The sequence below is a fragment of the Ambystoma mexicanum genome, chromosome 1p (assembly GCF_040938575.1).
Source record: "Ambystoma mexicanum isolate Mex_15411 chromosome 1p, UKY_AmexF1_1, whole genome shotgun sequence".
NCBI classification, from domain to species: Eukaryota; Metazoa; Chordata; class Amphibia; order Caudata; family Ambystomatidae; genus Ambystoma; species Ambystoma mexicanum.
Window position 1 is genome coordinate 1,020,090,729 of NC_090921.1, and position 18,833 is coordinate 1,020,109,561.

An 18,833-nucleotide genomic window follows, 5' to 3' on the forward strand; every position below is an offset into this window, starting at 1 on the left:
GAGGAAGGGAGAAGGCAGAAGCAAAGAGGAAGGTCTTGAGGTGCTTCCGTAACAGAAAGGTGGTTCTCAAGTTGCAGGGAGACTGTTCCAGAGGGAGGCTGCAGCCCAAGAAAGAGATCTACCACCAACTCGTTACTTGGAAAAGCGACTTACCTTGAGGGAGTTGGAAGTGGAGGAGCAAAGAGCTCGAGCAGGAATGTTTTCCCAAAGGGAGAGTTGAAGGTAATGCTGACTCGGGCCCCAGAAGGCTTTGTGGACAATGCAGTGTGTCTTGAACTTGATCCTTGCAGCCACTGGGAGCCAATGAAGAGATTTCAGGGCTGGAGAGATACGATCCCTGGGCTTGAGGCCAAGGACAAGTCTCACAGTCCGGTTCTGGATGAGTTGCAGAGGGCAGAGATTAGTAGCAGGCAGTTTTAGAAAGCGGCTGTTGCACTAGTCGAGCCTAGAGAGAACCTGAGCTCTAGAGACAGCGAGCTTCTGGGGGAAGGAGAGGAAAGTAAGAATACCCCTGAGGAGGTGTAGTTGGTAGTTTGACTTTTTATTTAGAGACATTAGAGATGTGTGGGGAAAAGGAAAGCGTGGAGTCGAAGATGACCCCGAGGTTCTTCGCCTCACAGGTGGGAGTAGGAAGAGGGCCAAAGGAAGCCGGCCAAAGAGTGACAGGAAAGCAGGGTGCATGAGGGCCGATGAGCAGGATCTCGGTCTTACTGGCATTAAGGCAGAGGTTGTTGGCGGCACACCACTCCTGGATTGCAGACAGTCAGATGAGAGGGGAGAAGAGGTGGCAGAGGGGAACCTGAAAACAAACTGAGTGTCATCAGCATAGCACTGAAAGTTGGAGCAGAGAGCAGCAATGCGGTGGGCGAGGGGTGCCGGGTATTGGTTGAAAAGCCTGGGAGAGAGGTTAGACCACTGGGGAGCACCACAAGTGGAGAGTGAGATGGAGGAGAGGAAGGACCCAAGTTGGACCTGGGAGGGTTGGTTGAAGAGGAAAGAGGTCAGCCAGGCCAGGGCCTGATTAGTGATACTCAGGTTATCACGGAGGCAGTTGAGCAGGATAGCATGGTTGACCGTGTCGAAGGCAGTGGAGAGATCGAGTAGGATTAGGACAGAGGGGAGATGAGAATCAAGGTGGTAGAGCAGGTCTTCACGGATGTTCGAGAGGAGTTTCCGTTCTTCTGGCTGCTCCGAAGCCAGACTGATGGTCATGGAGACAACAAACCGAATTGGTGTGGAGGTTAAACTGGGAGATGGCTAACATTTCCAGGAGTTTGCCCAGGAAAGGGGTGATGTAAATCGGGCGATGGTTAGCTGGGCAGGAGGGGTCGACGGTGAGTTTCTTGAGAAGAGGGAGCACAAGAGTGCATCAGAGGGGAGGCGAAGGCTCCAGGGGTGACGGAGTGATTGCAGAAGTCGGCCAGGGCAGGAGTAAGGGTGTCAATATGGTCTTTGATGGTTTTGGACAAACGGGGAGGAACCGGTTTTGACGAGACTTTCATAGATTGGATTTGTCTAGAAATCTCATCGGGGGAGAACAGAGGGAAGAAAGAGAGCGAGGGTGGACAGCTGAGGGGGAGCCAGAGGAAGTGGAGAGAGTGAAGCCAGAAGAGGAGAGGATGAGAGGGTTTGTTTTTATACGTTTTTTTTTATAGATTAAATGTGAAGCCAGGGCCGTGCAGAAGGCCTGCGAGCGGACAGGAGAGGTAGATTACAGCAGGATTGGGCTCCTTGCAGATTTTAAAGAGTTCGGCCAAGTTGTTAAATGCCGCAGAGACCCGGCTTAGATGTGGGCTCTCTTCTTAGTGCGGACAGACCCGATATTGCCTTTGGAGCAGGCGGCAGGCCAGTTTGTCAGAGGATGCACATGATGCCCACCATTTCCTCTGGACAACCCTACACTTGCTGAGCTTGTAGTCACTCTCACCCCACATTGCTCGATGCCTCTTCCTCGTCCCAGTATTTCGAGAAATCTATGAAAAAAAGGCCATTGTGGACGATTGACTCAAGGAATTTGGATAAGCATTTTTAAAGGGAAGTGAGTTCTGGTTGGTTGACGAGGCAGACCAAAGTTCTAAGGTTGGTCCATGGATTTGGTGAAAAGGTTTTCCCTGCTTTTTTATAGGAAAGGGAGTGGATGCATGACAATAGGCCATGAGGGTTTCAGATATGTCTCAACAGATGAAGCCATGACATCTTGCTGGTGGCTGATTCACCCCAGGTGATCCTCCCTCATATAGCTGCCCCCAGGGTTAGGATCAACGGCTGCAGTCCCCTGACCACATGAGAGGAGGTTACCGCCGGGGAATCAATGATGACTCCACTGGATTCATCACAATTGCCACAGCTTTTTGGAGCCCATTTATATAATTTTGCCAAATCCAGCAGAAAAGAGAAAGGCATTCACAACGTTTAACTTTGATTAAAAAAGAATAGTGGAAGCAAATGTCTTAGTTTTGTAGGTAAAATAAGGAAGAATTTACAACCACGGTTGTCTTGAGGTCCTAGATTCAAATCCAGGAGTATGCCAAAATGTTGTCGTTTCCACGTATGTTTGGGATATGTGCTGAAATACTCAGCCAGAAGCTGGAGTTACAAGGATTCTGATGCATATTAAAAAGTAGTAGCTCAGTTTTACTGTGATACATTTTTTGTGATTTCATAGCCATCCATCTATTGATGGCTGTCGAGCACTCCTGGTGTACAAGAGGCAACATCCTGTCACCAGACATCTTGACTAATATTCGGACGTCATCCGCATAATTGATGGAGTGAAGGCCATGTTGTTGAATAAAGTCTGCCATTTGTCTTAAATATAAATGATATCCCAGGGGACCGGGATAAGCCCTGGGGCATTCCAATTCATTGGTCGAGATGCTACGTCAGCTCAGGATGTAGTGAAAAGCCTATTCTCTCTGTTTGGCGTGGTATGCAGTCGGAAGACAATGGTCCCTCCAAGGCAAGACCATGTTGATTTGATGATGAGTTGCGACAGTGGATTTAAAAAATGCATCCGGAGCATTCCCCCCTAACATAGGTGGGATGTAAGGGAACCAGTGTGCATCATGAGTTTAGAAAAAGGGTAGTGGCTTTGTTCTTATTGGTGTCCAACAGGGTGTTGGCATCCCCCAGAATGGGATTGAGACAGATTAACTGCATCATTCAAGTTCATGTGGTTGCCCTGGACCGTTATAGTTGTTTCTGTTGATGTTGCGCATCGTCTTCATACTAAGGGAGCCCAGCTGAATGTCCTATCCTCATTATTGAATGTTTTGTCTGTTTAAATTTATCTTGTCCCCATCTTCTAAGAGTTGCCCTTGACTGCTCAGCCTTCATTACCACTAGATGAGAGAGACAAACTTTCAAGGTCCTGTTGCATCATTGTGGTCCGGTCCTTGCCCCTAACTGGACACAGGGCTGAGTGAGTTGGTCACATCGAAACAGACAGTATTTGTGAGCACTGGCCGGGAAACTGTTCTGAGCAGAATAACACTGCAGCTCTAATTAGCAAGGTTATGCGGTAAGACCACAAGAAACCATGATTGGTTGGCAGAAATGGAGAAATAACTAGATGGCTTGTGGCTGTGAGATGTGACGAATACAGGAAATTCGTCCCTTTTCAAGGGTGGAGGACACCCCCTTTGGGTGGGAGGTGAGTTGTGGTGCTCAACACCCATCCTCCTCCCCACAGCGACAAGGCAAGCAGGATGTCACTGGGAGTGAGCCCCCACTAACCCCTTAAGGGACGAGGAATCTGCAGATAAAGATTTTACTACACCTCCCTTGAAAGCAGAGTATATGGGGATTGAACAGTATAATAATGTGCAGGGCTCTTTAAAAATCAATGGCTTGATTTCTGACCCCACTCTGTTAAATTCTACACTTTAAGAGGAGAACCAATGGTGTCGCCTCTCGCATTCCAAGAAGGAACATAAGTGAGCTGAGGTTCATGCAGAGACCGGGTGAGCCAGCCTGAGGTTGCAAATCAGAAGCCTGCTTTGGAGCACAGAAGAGATCCTGGAGGTAGGGGAACGCAGTTGGTGTGGTGGGTGGAGGAAACATGGAGCCTGAAAACGCTGCCGAACCCCCCAAGCTCTGGATTGCCGAGCAAGCCATTGTAGATGCAGCACACTGTTGTTTAGCAGTTCCCACGCAGGAAATGAAGCAGAAGACCCAAGCACGAAGACGTTGGCACCATGGTGAATCTGCAACCAGAGAATCTGCCTCCCCCCCGATTAGCACCTCCGCCAAGAACCAGCTATGAGACCGAGCAGGAGGGGGGTGAGGTACCAAAATACCCTATAAGGGGGTGAGAGCAATACAACGTCCCGGCGGCCTGAGGCCAAATAGCCCACGAAGGGCTGAGCAACAAAATACCCCATGATGGGTGAAAGCAAAAAGATTGCCAGATGGTCTGAGCGGGGCGGAAAGCATGTGCAGGGTTGAGAAACGAGGTACCCCATGGAGAAGAAGCACAGTGCCAAGCTGAGACAGGGTGTAGAGCTAGCAGGCCCATGCTGAGCTAACAGATACAATAATTCAGGTGAAACAAACACCCTGCAAGGGTGAACCAGAAAACTATTCTAAACAGACGTCCAGTGCCTTTTGTACAAGTAGCCAGTTTAAAGGACCAGTGATTCCAACTGAGGAACAAACTCTTTGAACTGAAATATTTGTGTGGGGTCTGGCGTCCCCTATTCCTGAACAACGGAATGGATACATTTGAACTGTACCAGTAGGCTGAGGCTTGAAAGAAAAGGGAGAACAAAAGACACAAAGGTCACCGGAAGCCAAGCAATGGGGGATGTACTATTTTCCAAGACTGTTTTTGTTTCCTTTGTTATTAGTGGTAGGGTTAGATAATGGGGTATATTCGGTTCGCACAGTGGACTGTTTTCTGTAAAACAACTTGACTGACACTAGTTTATTTATTTTAAAGTTTAGGGAAACCCACCATCATAGTAGCATGGGATAGGTGAGACATTATTTCCTTTAATAAAACTTAAGTTTGAAACATGTCTTCTTGTCTATCTTCTACTGACTCGCCAGAGAGGTTAAGATCTGCTTTGGGCATATACTAAGTGACACGTCACACATGAGGGTGAGGCACTCCTACCGAGAACCAGAATAGGGGTAATTTAGGTGCCAGTCACCAGACTGTGGCTCATTACGTATGATGGCGCTACCTGCTGCAGTCAGAAATTGCTACATGGTTAGGCAGAGCAGAATTGTACAGGCATAACGCAATGTTATTAGGCCGTGCCTCCCAAGTTTGAAGGATGTTCATTTAAGAAGTGTATTGTTTTAATGCGACCGACTAAAAGTATATGACTGTGTTTTTTTTGGTATGATTCTCATTGTGTAAAGCCCAACATAACCCTGAGAAATCTGTTTGGGGGCATTTTTTTATACAGGGATACTCTGCTAACTTTCCTGCCCTTTTCTTTACAGCTGGACAGAACTAAAAACGGACTATATTGCTACTGTTGAAGTTAATTGGTGGGTTTCACCTGTGCTAAGATCAAACTGTTAATGTTAAAGGTGTTTGTACTGCGCACCATCACCACTGCTGTGGTCTCCAGGCACTCTGGCGCATCTGAAAAGGAGAGTGTGAAGAGGGGTGTTAGTAGGGTGTAGTGGTAACAGGGAAGTGAGATATGTGATGTCCTATTGGCCGCCTCAGTTCGGTTTGCACCGTTCGCTGAGCTTAAGTGTGGTCTTCGGGTCGCTGTCAAATTCCCATGTTCTGTTGTGTCGGGCTATGTGGTGTTAGTCATGTTGTTGCAATGTGGTGAAGTGCTTGCAGATTGCTATGCAAAGAGGTGGTTGTGTGAATTTCTGTATGGCGTGTATGCGGAAAGTTGAGGTTATAAGGTACGGTTAGTTTTTCTTTAAAAAATATTGTCGATTTCTTAACACTTTGTCTTTGCGTTTCTGCAGCCAACCTCTGTGGTTGTACTGTAGTTTGTCTGCCTAGTTGGCAGGCATGTTGCGTAGTGGGAGCCTTTATTTGTGAGACTCTGGTGGTTTGTGTATCTAGCTGGTTTCCGCTAGTTCCCCTGCCCTGCGGCTGGTAATGCTTTGGTCGGAGGACTGGTCTCTCACTGCTCATCCGGTTGGGGTATCACCTCCCTAAGTTCCATTTAGGATTGGCAGCGTGTGAACATTGGTGGTCGGTGCGCACCCACCCCCGCTTTGATAACGGAGGACACAGGGGTTATGGATTCCTCCTGGGGATTCATGTTTTCCTCTGCGTCCCTGCTTCCCAAATGTTTCCTCCTGAATCTGGAGCAAAAAGCCATGTTTTGAGTAGTTTTCTGGACTATTAAAACACTAGGTGCCTCATCACGAGTTAGGTGCTATTAGCCCTACCGCCAAACCCCCTGGCGCTATTAGCACCTGATCACGGGTTTGGCGGAACGGTAAGTCCCCCATTCCCCATTGAGCCCATTCAGGAATTTCCCATTCCCCATTGGGCCCATTGGGGAAAGTTCGGCGTTATTATCAGCAAAATAGCAGCAGATTTGCCCTCAGCTCAGAGCTGGAGGTAAATTCGCCAAGCCCGTGATTTGGCGGACCCTTAAATGCGGCGGTAATAGCGTTACTGCCGCATTGAAGGGGTTAACGCCAAACTCATGATCAGGCAGTAGGTCTCCTTTTTTTTTTTACAGCAGCATCTTGCTTATTAACTTCAGTGAGAAGTTGGCATTGCAGTGCCGGCTATACAAAAGACACAATGCTTAACCTGCCTCTTTATTCTGCCTTGGTCTCGAACTACTACAAAAGGGTAACTCTTAAAAAATGTCTCTTCTTGCAACCAGTAGCCATTTATGATATTTCTGAGGCTAATTTTCTGTTTCTGCTAGAATCGGCCAGTGAAGCCCAGCGGAATCCCAGCAGCTCATACAATGGGGACTTGAATGGACTTCTGGTTCTGGACCCCTTAGGAGCAGGAGACGGCTCTTCTCTGCCTAACACAAACCTACTCGATGTTCCCATGGTCAACCTCCAGGATAAGCAAGTCATGTAAGTGCATTTTTGTGTTACTGACCTGCTTTTGTCTTTAATGTGTCATTCATATGAATAATGGATATTCTGCTAGTGCAAGGGGTGTACATGCCCTGTTTGTGAGAGGAGCTTGGTCTAGGGAGGTAATTTGTTTCATTAATGCTTGAACTGTAAATAATAAACAAATACTGTGTTTAATGTTCATGTAAAACGGATTGCAGCCTCTTACGCGCTTTCTGTGTGAGGGGTAGATCATATTGCTGTTTATTGTAGTTGGTTTGTGTGTGGGTAACTTACAGTAACATGTCCAGTACTTTTGCCTTCAGTCTTTATTTACTATTTTGCCTGTTTTTTTGGTGGTGAACTCTTTCTCGCAGGTTCATTTGATGGCCTGCTTGTGTTTCTGCTAATTGCCTACTCAGCCCCACTCTCCATCCAGCACTTTTTATCTGGCTGCATTGAAGGCTCTTGGTTAAACAAAATGTCTATTATTGAGTAAGAAAGACACTACCCACGTGCCTGTACATCAGGAACATAAAGCAGGCAGCAGCTTTGTTTTGTGTAGTTCTAATTTAAAAGTGAATGTGCCGTGTTGTTCATCCTCAACATAGATCTGCACGTTTGTGTGTGAGATTAAAAACCAACATTGACAAAGCCAAGGGATCTAGCTTTATCTACTGTTACAATCTGATATGTGCTGAGTTAATATTTATTGTGCTTTTAGAGAGTCCTTTTTCTTAATAACCATTAACTGTATGGAGTTAAGAATGCTCACCTCTATCCCGTTTCTGAGTGGGTACTGTGTTAGCTAGGAATTCATTGGCAGAGATTTCAACGCGGGCTTTAAGAAGCCCAGCACAGTGCTTGGTGAAGGTTTTGGTGCCATATGTATGCAGGATCTTAACTATTGAAACATTTAAATTACAGTTTAAAATTTTCCAGTAGTTTAGCACATTGCATCCTGGGAGGAGCAGTTTCTGACAGCATAGTATCGCACAATGAAGGTTAACAAAGGACAGATTTCAGTGTTTGCTGTTAGGTTAATTAGGTCATCGCTTCTTGGGAGATAACATTTCTGGCCATATGGTATCCAGCATGACTGTGAATACAAAACAAAATCCAAACGCATCTTTAACAGCTGAATTCTTACCATCATTACGGTCTTTTTTAGCTGTCCAATTCTATCCTTGTGTACTTGGCTCTTGCAGATATTCATGTTGAGGTTGCAGAATAAATACAACCCTCCAGGTCTTGCTTCGTTGTATTAGCCAACCTATCTTTCTGTTGAGCTAAATGGATAGCAACTCCTGCAGAAAAGTTTTGAAAGTGACATTATTTGTAAACGTGATAATAGAAAGAAAAATTGCACAATGCCTAACGCTGCATTCAGCTCCGTCTACCTGTCAGTCTCTTCTTCGGATAATGATCCATAACAGAGCTTTTTTTGCTCAAAATGATGAGGTTCTCTAAAAGATCACATTTTTGGGTGTTGTTAGGAGGCACGTGTTGCAATAATGTACTCGCTGTGTAGGAGATTGGCAGTGCTTTTAAGCAGGAAACCTTCAGAGTTTCTGCACACATCTTTTCTATTGTGTTTTTATTCTGTATTAGGTGCCGGACAGTATAGCACTAGTCACTTTGATTTTCTTCCTCTAAGATACACAACCTTGGTTCAGTCATGGTTTTAATATCTTTTCCGAGTGTCAGACGGCTCAAGAATTACTGAGGCTCTGAGACAGTTACAGGATTATTAACATTTCAATGGCCCTATGGCGTTCCATAGTTCTCCCTAACCCAAGCGTCTCTGAACCCCTGTTTAGTAGATCTGTTATTGACCCATACTGCCTAGACTCGATATTCTGCTTGAGTTCAGGATGTAAAGGCAGACAGCCATCTGTCGGAAATCCCTCAGGGACTTCCTAAACTATCCCTACTCTAGCCAGTGGTTAGTAAATCTATAGGGGTATTTGGACAGGCTTTACAGACACTCTGCCTCACTCAGTCTCCTTACTATCAGGCCCACCTACTCCTCTCCCTACTCTCTGTTCGCACTAGTCTCCTACTCTTCCCTTCAACTCCATCCCTCTGCTCTTGTGCTACTTCCTGCAACCTCTGTCCCTCCAATGTATTTCACTTCTTCTAAACCTCACCTACACCCTTGGATGTTAATGATCCTTCCTCCCCACTACTGCTCCCTCCTCTCCACTACTACTAATAATTCTCAACCTTCTACTCTAACATCCTTCTTGCGTTCACCCAAGCACTACAACCAGTCCCTTCATTCCCTTTCCTAAGCACATTTGTCACTCTCTCACGCACACTCATAACACAGTACCACTTGCACTCACTAACTAATGCCTCACCTGCTCCAACTATCGCCTCCACAGTAAACTCCACCATCCTTCCTCCTGCTGGTCTCTTGGTCTTCTACCAACCCCTGCCCTACTTCAGGATTGGTTCCCTGGCCTTGGCTCCCTCGTCCGTTAGGGATAAGCATTACTGAAAGTTTTATACATTTCGAGTTAAGCCACCCTCCTTTTCTCCACGCCAGCCTGCCATGTGTCTGGAATGGCAGCCTGCACTGCATATTGTTCATGTCCATATTGGAAGAGAAAAGGGTTTTTCTTGCAAGGTAAATGCAGTCTGTTTGCGCTGCCACCGCACTGTCAAGGCTCTGCCTAGATGGCCAGCCCTGACTCCTCCAGAGTCTTGGGGCTGGCGCTGTGAAAGACTTAGGGGTCTGCCGAGTTGGAGCTCCCACTCCTGTCACTTATATTCTCTTTTCCGCGGCGCTGAGAACATAGCGCTCGTTGGCGCCCGTTGGCGTATAGGGAATCTTGGTCTCTCTCGCTCCTAAGGTTTTCTTACTTCACCACAGCATTCACCGGTCTGAGTCTCTGTGTGGGGCCTTCATGGTTCTCTTCTGTTGTATGTACAGAGAATGTAAGCAGCAGCCTAGGATTTTGAAACTGAAAGGAAGAGGGTATGTGGAATGTAGAGGAGTGCAGATTTGAAAAGGAGTGTGCGAAGAGAGGGAGGCTGTTGGAGGCGTTGCTGCTGTAAAGATATGACTTGGAAATAAAGTATTGCTGTTTGAATCTACCCGGACTGTGGCGTGTTCTTAAAGCACCACCCAATGCTGGCGATGAGGTGAATGTATTTATGGAGCCTGACGCCGGACAGCGGCCCCGGCCAATCGCCGTTGCCTGTACCTGTGACCTTGCGGCTCTCGGCGGAGGAAGGGCACCAGTGAGTTCTTTGGCAGCAGTGATGGTCTCATTTTTGTTTGTGGACCACGGTATGCGGCTCGTCTGGCCCCAATGTAGCAGATGGGCCAGCACAGTATGAGTCAGCCCCTACGGGCCCTGCATAGCAGGTGTGCTGGCATAGCGTGAGCTTACTCCAATGGAGACGCTAAGCAGAGGGTTTCTGCACGAGTGCGTGCAGGGAATCATTACTGCATACTCGTCAAGGACTCCACGCCTGGTTTAGTTTAGTTAGTTTATTTATAAAGCGCGTCCGAACCCTCGGGTAGCTGGGCGCATAATCATGTGCACAGCAGATTTACATATCGTTACACAAACACCTTAATACACCAGTCAGAGCATACATTAGTCCAGGCTCTGAGTAGTTACATGCAAGAATAAAGTATACAGAGAACAGTGTACAAGAGTGTTACAGTGGAGAGTGAGGACCGGGTTACAGGGTGGTCCTGAATCGGATAAAGCCAGGGTGAACATTACTACATGGTGGCGAATGGTGGCTGGCCGAACCTGTCATTGAGAAATTGGATGTTTAGGCTAGTAACCATGATTTCACCATGGCTCTGAATGGCCAGAATGCGGCTTCCGATCTAATTGCAAGAGGGAGGTTATTCCAGCATTGTGCTGCGAGCACTGGGAAGCTTGAACCTCCTGCCGTTTTTAGGTTATAGTTGGGGATCTTTAGTTGGTGCAAGTAAGGTGTTCTGGTGGGTCTAGTGGAGCAATGTCTAGCGAATTTGTCTGAGAGGTAGCGAGGGGCGGTGCGTGACAGGCACTTATGGGTGATGACCAGAGTTATTAGCTTGATTCTGTCGCGGATCGGGAGCCAGTGGACAACTTTGCTGGCCGTGGATATGTGAGCCTTGTGCGGGAGGTTAAGGGCACATCTTAGTGCATTATTTTGCAGGATCTGGAGCCTGTTCAAGTTTTTTGTGGTAGTGCCTAGGTAAAGTGTGTTGCAATAGTCTAATTTAGACAATATCAACGCTCTTGATAAGGTGAGGCAACTAGAGGTGGAGAGAAAAGGCCTACGGCATTGATCAATTTATTGGTGTAGGTGGTGGCTGAGATGGTGGAGTTTATTTGTGTTTTTAGTGACAAGGTGGAGTCGAGGTACACACCTAGTGTTTTGACCTCTTTGGAGACTTTTATGATGTTGCAGTCAATGGTAAAGGATTGATACCTTTTGGTATAGTTTGTTGAGGCGAGCCTGGGAGCCTACGATAAGCAGTTCTGTCTTATCGTCGTTGAGGCCTGCTACCAGTCACAGCTGGGCTCTTCCTGTCGAAGTTAGGCATGAATTGAATTACAAAGTGCATGACCACGTAGTAGTATTGACATTCTTTCTGCATGTGCCCGTGTAGCCATTGGTTAGATGGCAGTATTAGAAGGAGGGCTTTTTATGATACTTAAGTGGTAGGTACCTTAGACTTTAGCAGCGGATTGGAAAGATTCATTTTTGTATTACTGTCTTGGTTATGAAGGTCAGTCTGTGTTCAGGAGAGGACCAGAACTAACCAATAGTGAGAAAAAGGGTTTTGTTTTTGTTCGAGAAAAGTGTACTTAAATTGGATAAACATTTATTCATCAAGGAGAACAAGATCCTGGCACGTTATCATTTTGCCACAAGGGAACAAAAGAACAATGAGTTGATTGCGTAATTTATCGCATCCTTGCGTGGCTTGGCTAATAAATGTGGGTTCAAAAACTGCAGAGAAGAGCATCTATGGTACCAGCTTATGGAGTGTAGTAATCAATAAAGTTTGTGATGCTTTGTGGAGAGAGGAGACATATCAGCCTGGATAGAGGCATTGAAGTGGCAAAGATTGTCGAACACACCAAGACCTGTATAAAAGAACTGGGGGTGGTGTCTGAGAAAGCTCCTGTGGATGGTACCAATTAAGTTGAGCGAAGTGTAGAAACTAAGGACGGGGAAGACAAAGGGTAAAACTTAAGTGCAAGTCAAGAAGAAGTTAAATTTGTAGGCAAGGAACGAAGGGAGAAATGGTGTCAAGAAGTGTTTTCTTTGTGGTAGTCTTGAACATTTAGCCATGCCAAAGGAATGTTTGCACAATATATCGACAGTCAGGAGTGTGGAAGAAAATGACATTTAGCGAGATGTTATAAGCAATGGATAAAATATGGAACTGTGAAGTGTGTTAGGGACGCCACATCTTTAAGTGGGATGACCTATGATTGAGAAGATGAGTTATATGTATGGTAAATGCAGTGGATGCAGGACTGAGACTCGTTAAACCACATGCTGTGCTTGAGGTGGAATCTGTACGGCTCAGGTTGTTAATTGACAGCAGGGCGGATTATACCTTATTGAATGTGGGTACGTGGAGGAACAAGTATGGATGTTGTGATCTGCAGAAGACCACTGTGGGGGCACATACATAGGTGGAGGTTCCCATAGACATTGTAGGGGAATTTGAGGCAGGATTTAGTTCAAGGGGCACGAGAAAGCTGGACTGCTGAGCGTCATGAGCCAAGGAGGACATTTGCGATCATGGGGCACACAGGCAGTTTTAGGTATTTAATTAGATCCGGATCATCCGGCCCTGGTATTAGTGGTAGAGGAAGAAGGGAAGAAGTGACCGGCCCAAGAGATAAGAGAATGTTACCCTGGTGTTTTTAAAGAAAAAATAGGATGTATGAAGGGTTTCGTACACTGCATCAAATTAAAGGCAGGTACTTTGCTGGTAAGGGCTAAAGCGAGAACGATGCTGTTAGCTTTGAGATCAGAGCTGGAGGGTGTCCCCAAGCGTCTAATGAAGGAAGGGATTACAGAGGAACTTGAAGCAGCGGAATGGATTAGTCCAATTGTGGTGCGTAATCCCAGTGGTGGAGTGAGACCGTGTATTGATTTGAGGGCACTCACTAAGAGCGTGATTCCAGGTCGGTATTCATTGCTTATGATCAATGAGATCAATGAGTTGCTTGCAGACATTTCTGGTATGTTTTCCATAATAGACTTAAGAGTGGCATACAATAAAGTTTGATTGCATGCAACATCTGTGGATGTAAAAACGTTGATAACCATGTTCGGCTTGTATAGCTGCAAGAGGCTGCCTTTTGGATTAATCTCCGCTTCGAGCGTCTTTCAAAGTGTTATGAATAAGTTGTTTGGTGGAGCAAGTGGCATACAATGCGATCTGAATGCTATTTTGATGTGGGGGAAGATATCGGAAAGAACATGAGGCTAAGGAATGCTTTAAGGATATTAGGTGAAGCAGGTATGACTAGATCCCTAGAGAAGTGCAACTTCAGGAGGAGGAAGATGCAATATTTAGGGCATGCGTTATCTGAACATGGTATAAAGCCCAAGTTAGATACTGTGGAGGAGATGATGAAGGTGGCCCCTGGTAGTAAGAGTGAAGTGTCTTCATTATTGGGGCTAATAGAATACTATGGGAAATTTGTGAAGAATTTGGCAGAGAAAACTGAGGTTTTTCACCAAAAAAAGTTAGGTTTGCATGGGATGAGAAGTGATTTATTTATTTATTTTTTATTTAAAAGTTGTTTTTAGTTTACATTTTATAATAAACTTTTCACAACACTATCACAATTCAGGTTTTTCACACAATTTAGACAAAAATGATCACTTTTTTACATTTACGTACAAATACAAGGAAGAAGAACATTATTTTTTTTTTAGTCTACCTTAAAATATACGACTCATAAGTCATATAACTATCTACAAATAAAAGCATCATAAGTACCTGGATATAGTCAGTTTGTCCATGTACCTTGTTTTCGTGATAGAAATACATTTGTTTCATTACGAGACCAACGCATTAGATATATTTCGTAGGCTTCATTAATGCCATGTAATTTCACATTATATGGATGTAACATTAAGTGCGATAATCATGGAAGTCCAGATAGTTTCATAGCAGCATAAATTAGCCAAAAATGAAGTTTTTAATTTCCAGTTGTTCATTTCTTTTATATAATAGTCTGGTTAGAGCAAGGACCATTCGCATGCTGTCGCCCTGCATGCAACGTTCCCAGAAGGAGATCCTTGCAATGAGAGTCAGACTAGGAGCGTATTCGCCCAATGTAGTAATTCTAAGTTGTTCGAAATATGGACAATAGACCAATAGATGTTTTATAGTCTCTTTCTGGATCGAATTACAATAGCGACAATTTAGAGTCAAATTTCGATCTCTTATATGTACCCATTTCTGCATACGTTGGAAACTGGTTGAATTTAAATCTCATGAAAATATTTCTAGCTTTGTTACAAGGACATAGTTTAAGATAAAGGGGGCAATTGCCCAACTTTCGAGGTCTTAAGGAATATTCATTAAAGAGGGTGTATTGTTTATTTTGATCTAAGGTTAGCAGCCAATCCCAGTGTGAATTTGAGTTCCGAGATATAAGGAAAGGCTTGATGGAAGATGAGTGTACAGTGTATTTATATACTGATGCCAGCAAGAATGGACTCTGGTGTGTTTTGATGCAACCGGAGGGACAAGAGATGCACACGATAGATTTTGCATCGCACAGATTGAAGGACGCGGAGAATAGGTATTCAGTAGTGGAGAAAGAAGCTTTGGCATGCGTTTGGGGAGTGGACAAATCAAGTGTTGTAGGGATAGATCATGAACCTCTGGTGGCAATATTCAACAGAAAACGACGAAGGAATATTGAAGAGTATTTTTGATGGATAACCGGCATGCAAAGCTTGCATTTTGAGGTGGAATATATTAGCGGGGAGCTTGATGTTCTCACTGATGCATTGTGCTGGAATGTGGTAGGATGTGTTGACGTGCATGATCGTTAAATGGGGGAGCCAGAAGGTGAAATATTTGTTTTAAAACATTTTTATTAACCAACAACAAACAAAAATAAATAGATGGGTTCAGTTATGTCATTAGTCGTGTAGGCATACATCAATTCAAGACTTCAGTGGGCTTGTTACCCTTCACCCCTGTACCCTCTTCCTGCTGGGCTTGATTACCCTTTATTAACCTCCCTGTTCTCGTTTACTTACCATGTGCTCAGTGTCCGGCTTCCAGGGGTCTGCCCCTTAATCACTCCCTCTTACTATGCTTCGTCAACTAGGCTCCGCTTCATCAGGGGCACACATGCTTTGGACCATGTATTCCAGGCTCTACCCCACCACTCCTCTCATTCATCCTTCTCTTGTGCTCTTTGCCACACTGCAGTTTGACCATCGCTTCAAGTCTGCCCACCAGGCCTCAAGTCTCGGGACAACTGTTGCTTTCCAGGCCATTGCTATTCTGCGTTTTGCCAGCATGAAGACCAGATATTTCATTTTAGAGAAATGAGCCCCTCGTTTTCCACCCCTTGGGAACAGTCACCGCAGGCAATATGGAGGGGGCCACAAGTGCATCTTAATGCCCACCCCCCCCTTTGTTACTCTCTCCATCACTTCCCCCCCAAACATCTGAATCTTTGGGCACATCAAAGCAGGTGCATCATGTCTGATCCTTCCCTCGTGCACCTTGGGCAAATCTGTCCTCCATCCCTCATTATGAATGATAGCCTGTGTGGTATCCTATGCACCCTGTGTGTTACATATAGTTGAGTCAGTTATAATCTGGCGTTTCTGGAGACTTGCTTGATGTACAACAGCACCCTGCTCCACTGTCTGTCTGTGAACTCCCTCCCTACATCTGCTTCCCATTTTCCTTGTGCTTTCAACTCTGTTGCGCCTAGGTTATTCAGGAATAAGTCATACAGTCTAGAGACCACGTGCCCACTTTCGGACACATCATACATGGTGTCCAGTGTTTCATTTGTTACGATCTCCACTTTTGCGTTTAGCCTTTTCCCTCCGATCCTTTGGGCCATTCGCAAGTACAATAGCAACTGGCCTTAATGTATGCCATGTTCGCTGACCAGGGTATGAAAGTCGATTATTTTGTCATCCCGTATTAGATCACCCACAGTGGCTATTCTCTTGCTTTCCCAGTGCTTCCTATACTGTCCCACCGCACCCTGTTGTTCTCCAATACCTCCTGCCGAAGGGACGTTCACAGAGCACGGGTTTGAGACTCCCAGAGGATTTCCATGCTCTCTGCCAAATGTCCCTGCCCAATTTCAATAATCCAGAGGGTCTGGTTAGATGAGGTTCCCCCACCCATAGGATTCCTTTCAAGAAATCTCGTCAGCATTGGTTGCAGCAGCGCAGTGTCTTGCAAAGCCTAGTCACCCAACCAAGACACCACAAATTCTGACCCCCCCCCCCCCCAACCGTCCTGCCCGCTTCCACAGGAATTTTCTGTCCATGTCTAACTGTTGAACGCCCCAGGTATGGTATATTAATGAAGTAATATAGGAGGCAAGGGAGTACCACCATCTTTAGGAGTGAGTCTGTCACGCCCAAGGGAAGTCTTTCCAAAACCCCATAGAATTCCTCACCCCTTCTAGAGCCCTTATTGTGGTGTTTGTGCATATTCTCGGGGTTAAGCCACACATTGATACCTAGATAGCGAAAGGTGTCAGTCACCCATTACATGTCCAGGTGTGGGAGTTGTTCCTGACAGAGACCCCCGAGTCCCTCTAGCGGGAACAGACAGGATTTCTCGCAGTGTACTTTGATACCCGAAAGCATGGCAAATTGGTCAATGTCTAGTAGGTGCGGCAGAGTATCCTCAGGCCAACTCAGATTATCCTCCAGGCTTAACGCCTCCCCCGTTCTTCCTGGTACTTCTTTCGACACAGGGGAACCTCGAGGGATGCGTCACACACTCAGGTATTCGACTGCTGGTCTGCTTTTCTCGGTGCCTGACTTTGCCGGCATAGCGTTATTGGCTCCTTTGATTTTGGGTGTCGGCTACGTACGCACACTGCAGGTAACTAACAGGATTCACTTCTGTGTGGGGTCTCTGTGTCGTTCATTGGGTGTCTTGCCCACCACAAAGCACCTGTGGTCACGCCACCACCCTGCACAGTTCTTAAGTCCCTGTTCGGGCAACATTTCTCCTGTTTCAGGATAAGTCAGCTCTCTGGCATCTCTGGCAATCCCCGCCTTTCCAAAAGTTGCATGCTTCACGACTTAGCTGTGCTCCCCGTCTCCACAATTCCAAGTCGCGTAAGTGGTCTTCTCCTCCACTACTTTCTCTCCTCAGAAAGGTTACTCGTCCCGGTTATATGCATGTCTCCTTTTAAAGAGACATCTTTTCTTTCTTGATATGACTGTTTCGTTCCCACAAGGCCTGAAGCCAAACATAAGGATCACAGCTGGATCTTCATCGCAGGCAATCCCATGTATGCAGATATGGTATTGGGTTTATGGAATTCCTTCTCAGTGTGGGGGTCGTTGTCCCCTGAGGGGGTTGTCTCGCCCATTGAGGTCCCACTTTCCCATACCTCTAGGAAGGCTCTTGCAGAGCAGGCTCGCCTCATTAGCCTCAAAGCGAGTAGGGGGAATCTCCCCCATTCGGGAGAAGGGATGAATAGCCTCGATTCTTAACCCCACCCAAACGCTAAAGATTCAGAGTTTTAATATGTTGGAGATGATGGTGCGATGGTAGCGCAAATAGCAAGGTAGGGAACTAGTTGGAGCGATGCCTTGCAGGGATTCTCATAAGGGCTGACTGAAATGGTTTCCGTGGGTGCCCAGGTTCAACCTTGTCAACTCATCAGGTGCCCCCCTATTCCTGTCAGGTGTGGGTAATAGTTCAACCAGAGGATGGACCAATTCTATCAGGATACCAAGGAGAAAAGCCATGGTTTGAGATCCTTCCTGAAGAAGGCAAGGTGATCCTCTAGGTGGCAGATGGAATGTGGTATTGAGTTCCAGATGGTGGGTGCTTGGACTGAGGAAGATGAGCCCCCTATTCTGCTCGATTCTGCCAATGGGATGATGTGCGCTGCGGCTGATCTCAGGTTTCTGGTGGGCCTGTAGCGAATACGTTTGTTGCAGAATTTCTGGTCATCTGTTGTGGAGAGCTCGGTGGGTGATGCACATGGCCTTGAAGGTGGATCGTCACCTTATAGGCAGCCAGTGAAGGACACTAAGGGCGGGCGTGATGTGTTCTCTGGGGCCTAGGGCAATGGAGAAGCATTGCTGCAGTGGTTTGTATTAGTTTCAATTTTGTTTATTTTGATGCGGGTGCCCCCAGGCATTAGCATAGTGCTAGTGTGATAGGACAGTACCAATGATCGTAGAGACGTTGTGAGAGAAGGTCAGGTAGGGAAAAGTGAATGACTGATGTCTCAAACACCACTATCCTGTTGAACCTCAGCCATCTAACCTGGTCTCACCAATGAGCCCACTTCCAACCTTCCACATGGCTAGCCGAAACAAAATGATGGCGATCGAGATTCTATTTGTCCAAGGGGCATGCCTTTTCAAATCTGGGAGACCTAGCCTCCCCACCCCCTTTCCTAGATGCTTCATAATCTCCTCCAGGAGTGTTGGGGTAATTGTAGTGCCATATTTTGTATTTGTATTTTATTGAATTTATATAGCACTTTAATCCAAAGTGCTTTACATAAGAATTAGAAGAAATACAACAAGCATAAGATGTTAATTGAATCACAACTCAAACAGTATAAGGAACAATTTACATTATTGCTGAG

General features: G+C 45.9%; 1 protein-coding gene across 3 annotated transcripts in view; it reads left to right on the forward strand.

Moving 5' to 3' along the window:
- The window catches only part of EDC4 (enhancer of mRNA decapping 4), a 2,544,921-nt gene that overhangs the window by 105,230 nt on the left and 2,420,858 nt on the right, over window positions 1–18,833 (forward strand). For all 3 annotated transcript variants that reach the window (XM_069603831.1, XM_069603839.1, XM_069603847.1), the window contains exon 2: window positions 6,867–7,026. In XM_069603831.1, coding sequence (XP_069459932.1) covers window positions 6,867–7,026 — 160 coding nt within the window. The remainder of the gene's footprint in view (window positions 1–6,866; window positions 7,027–18,833) is intronic.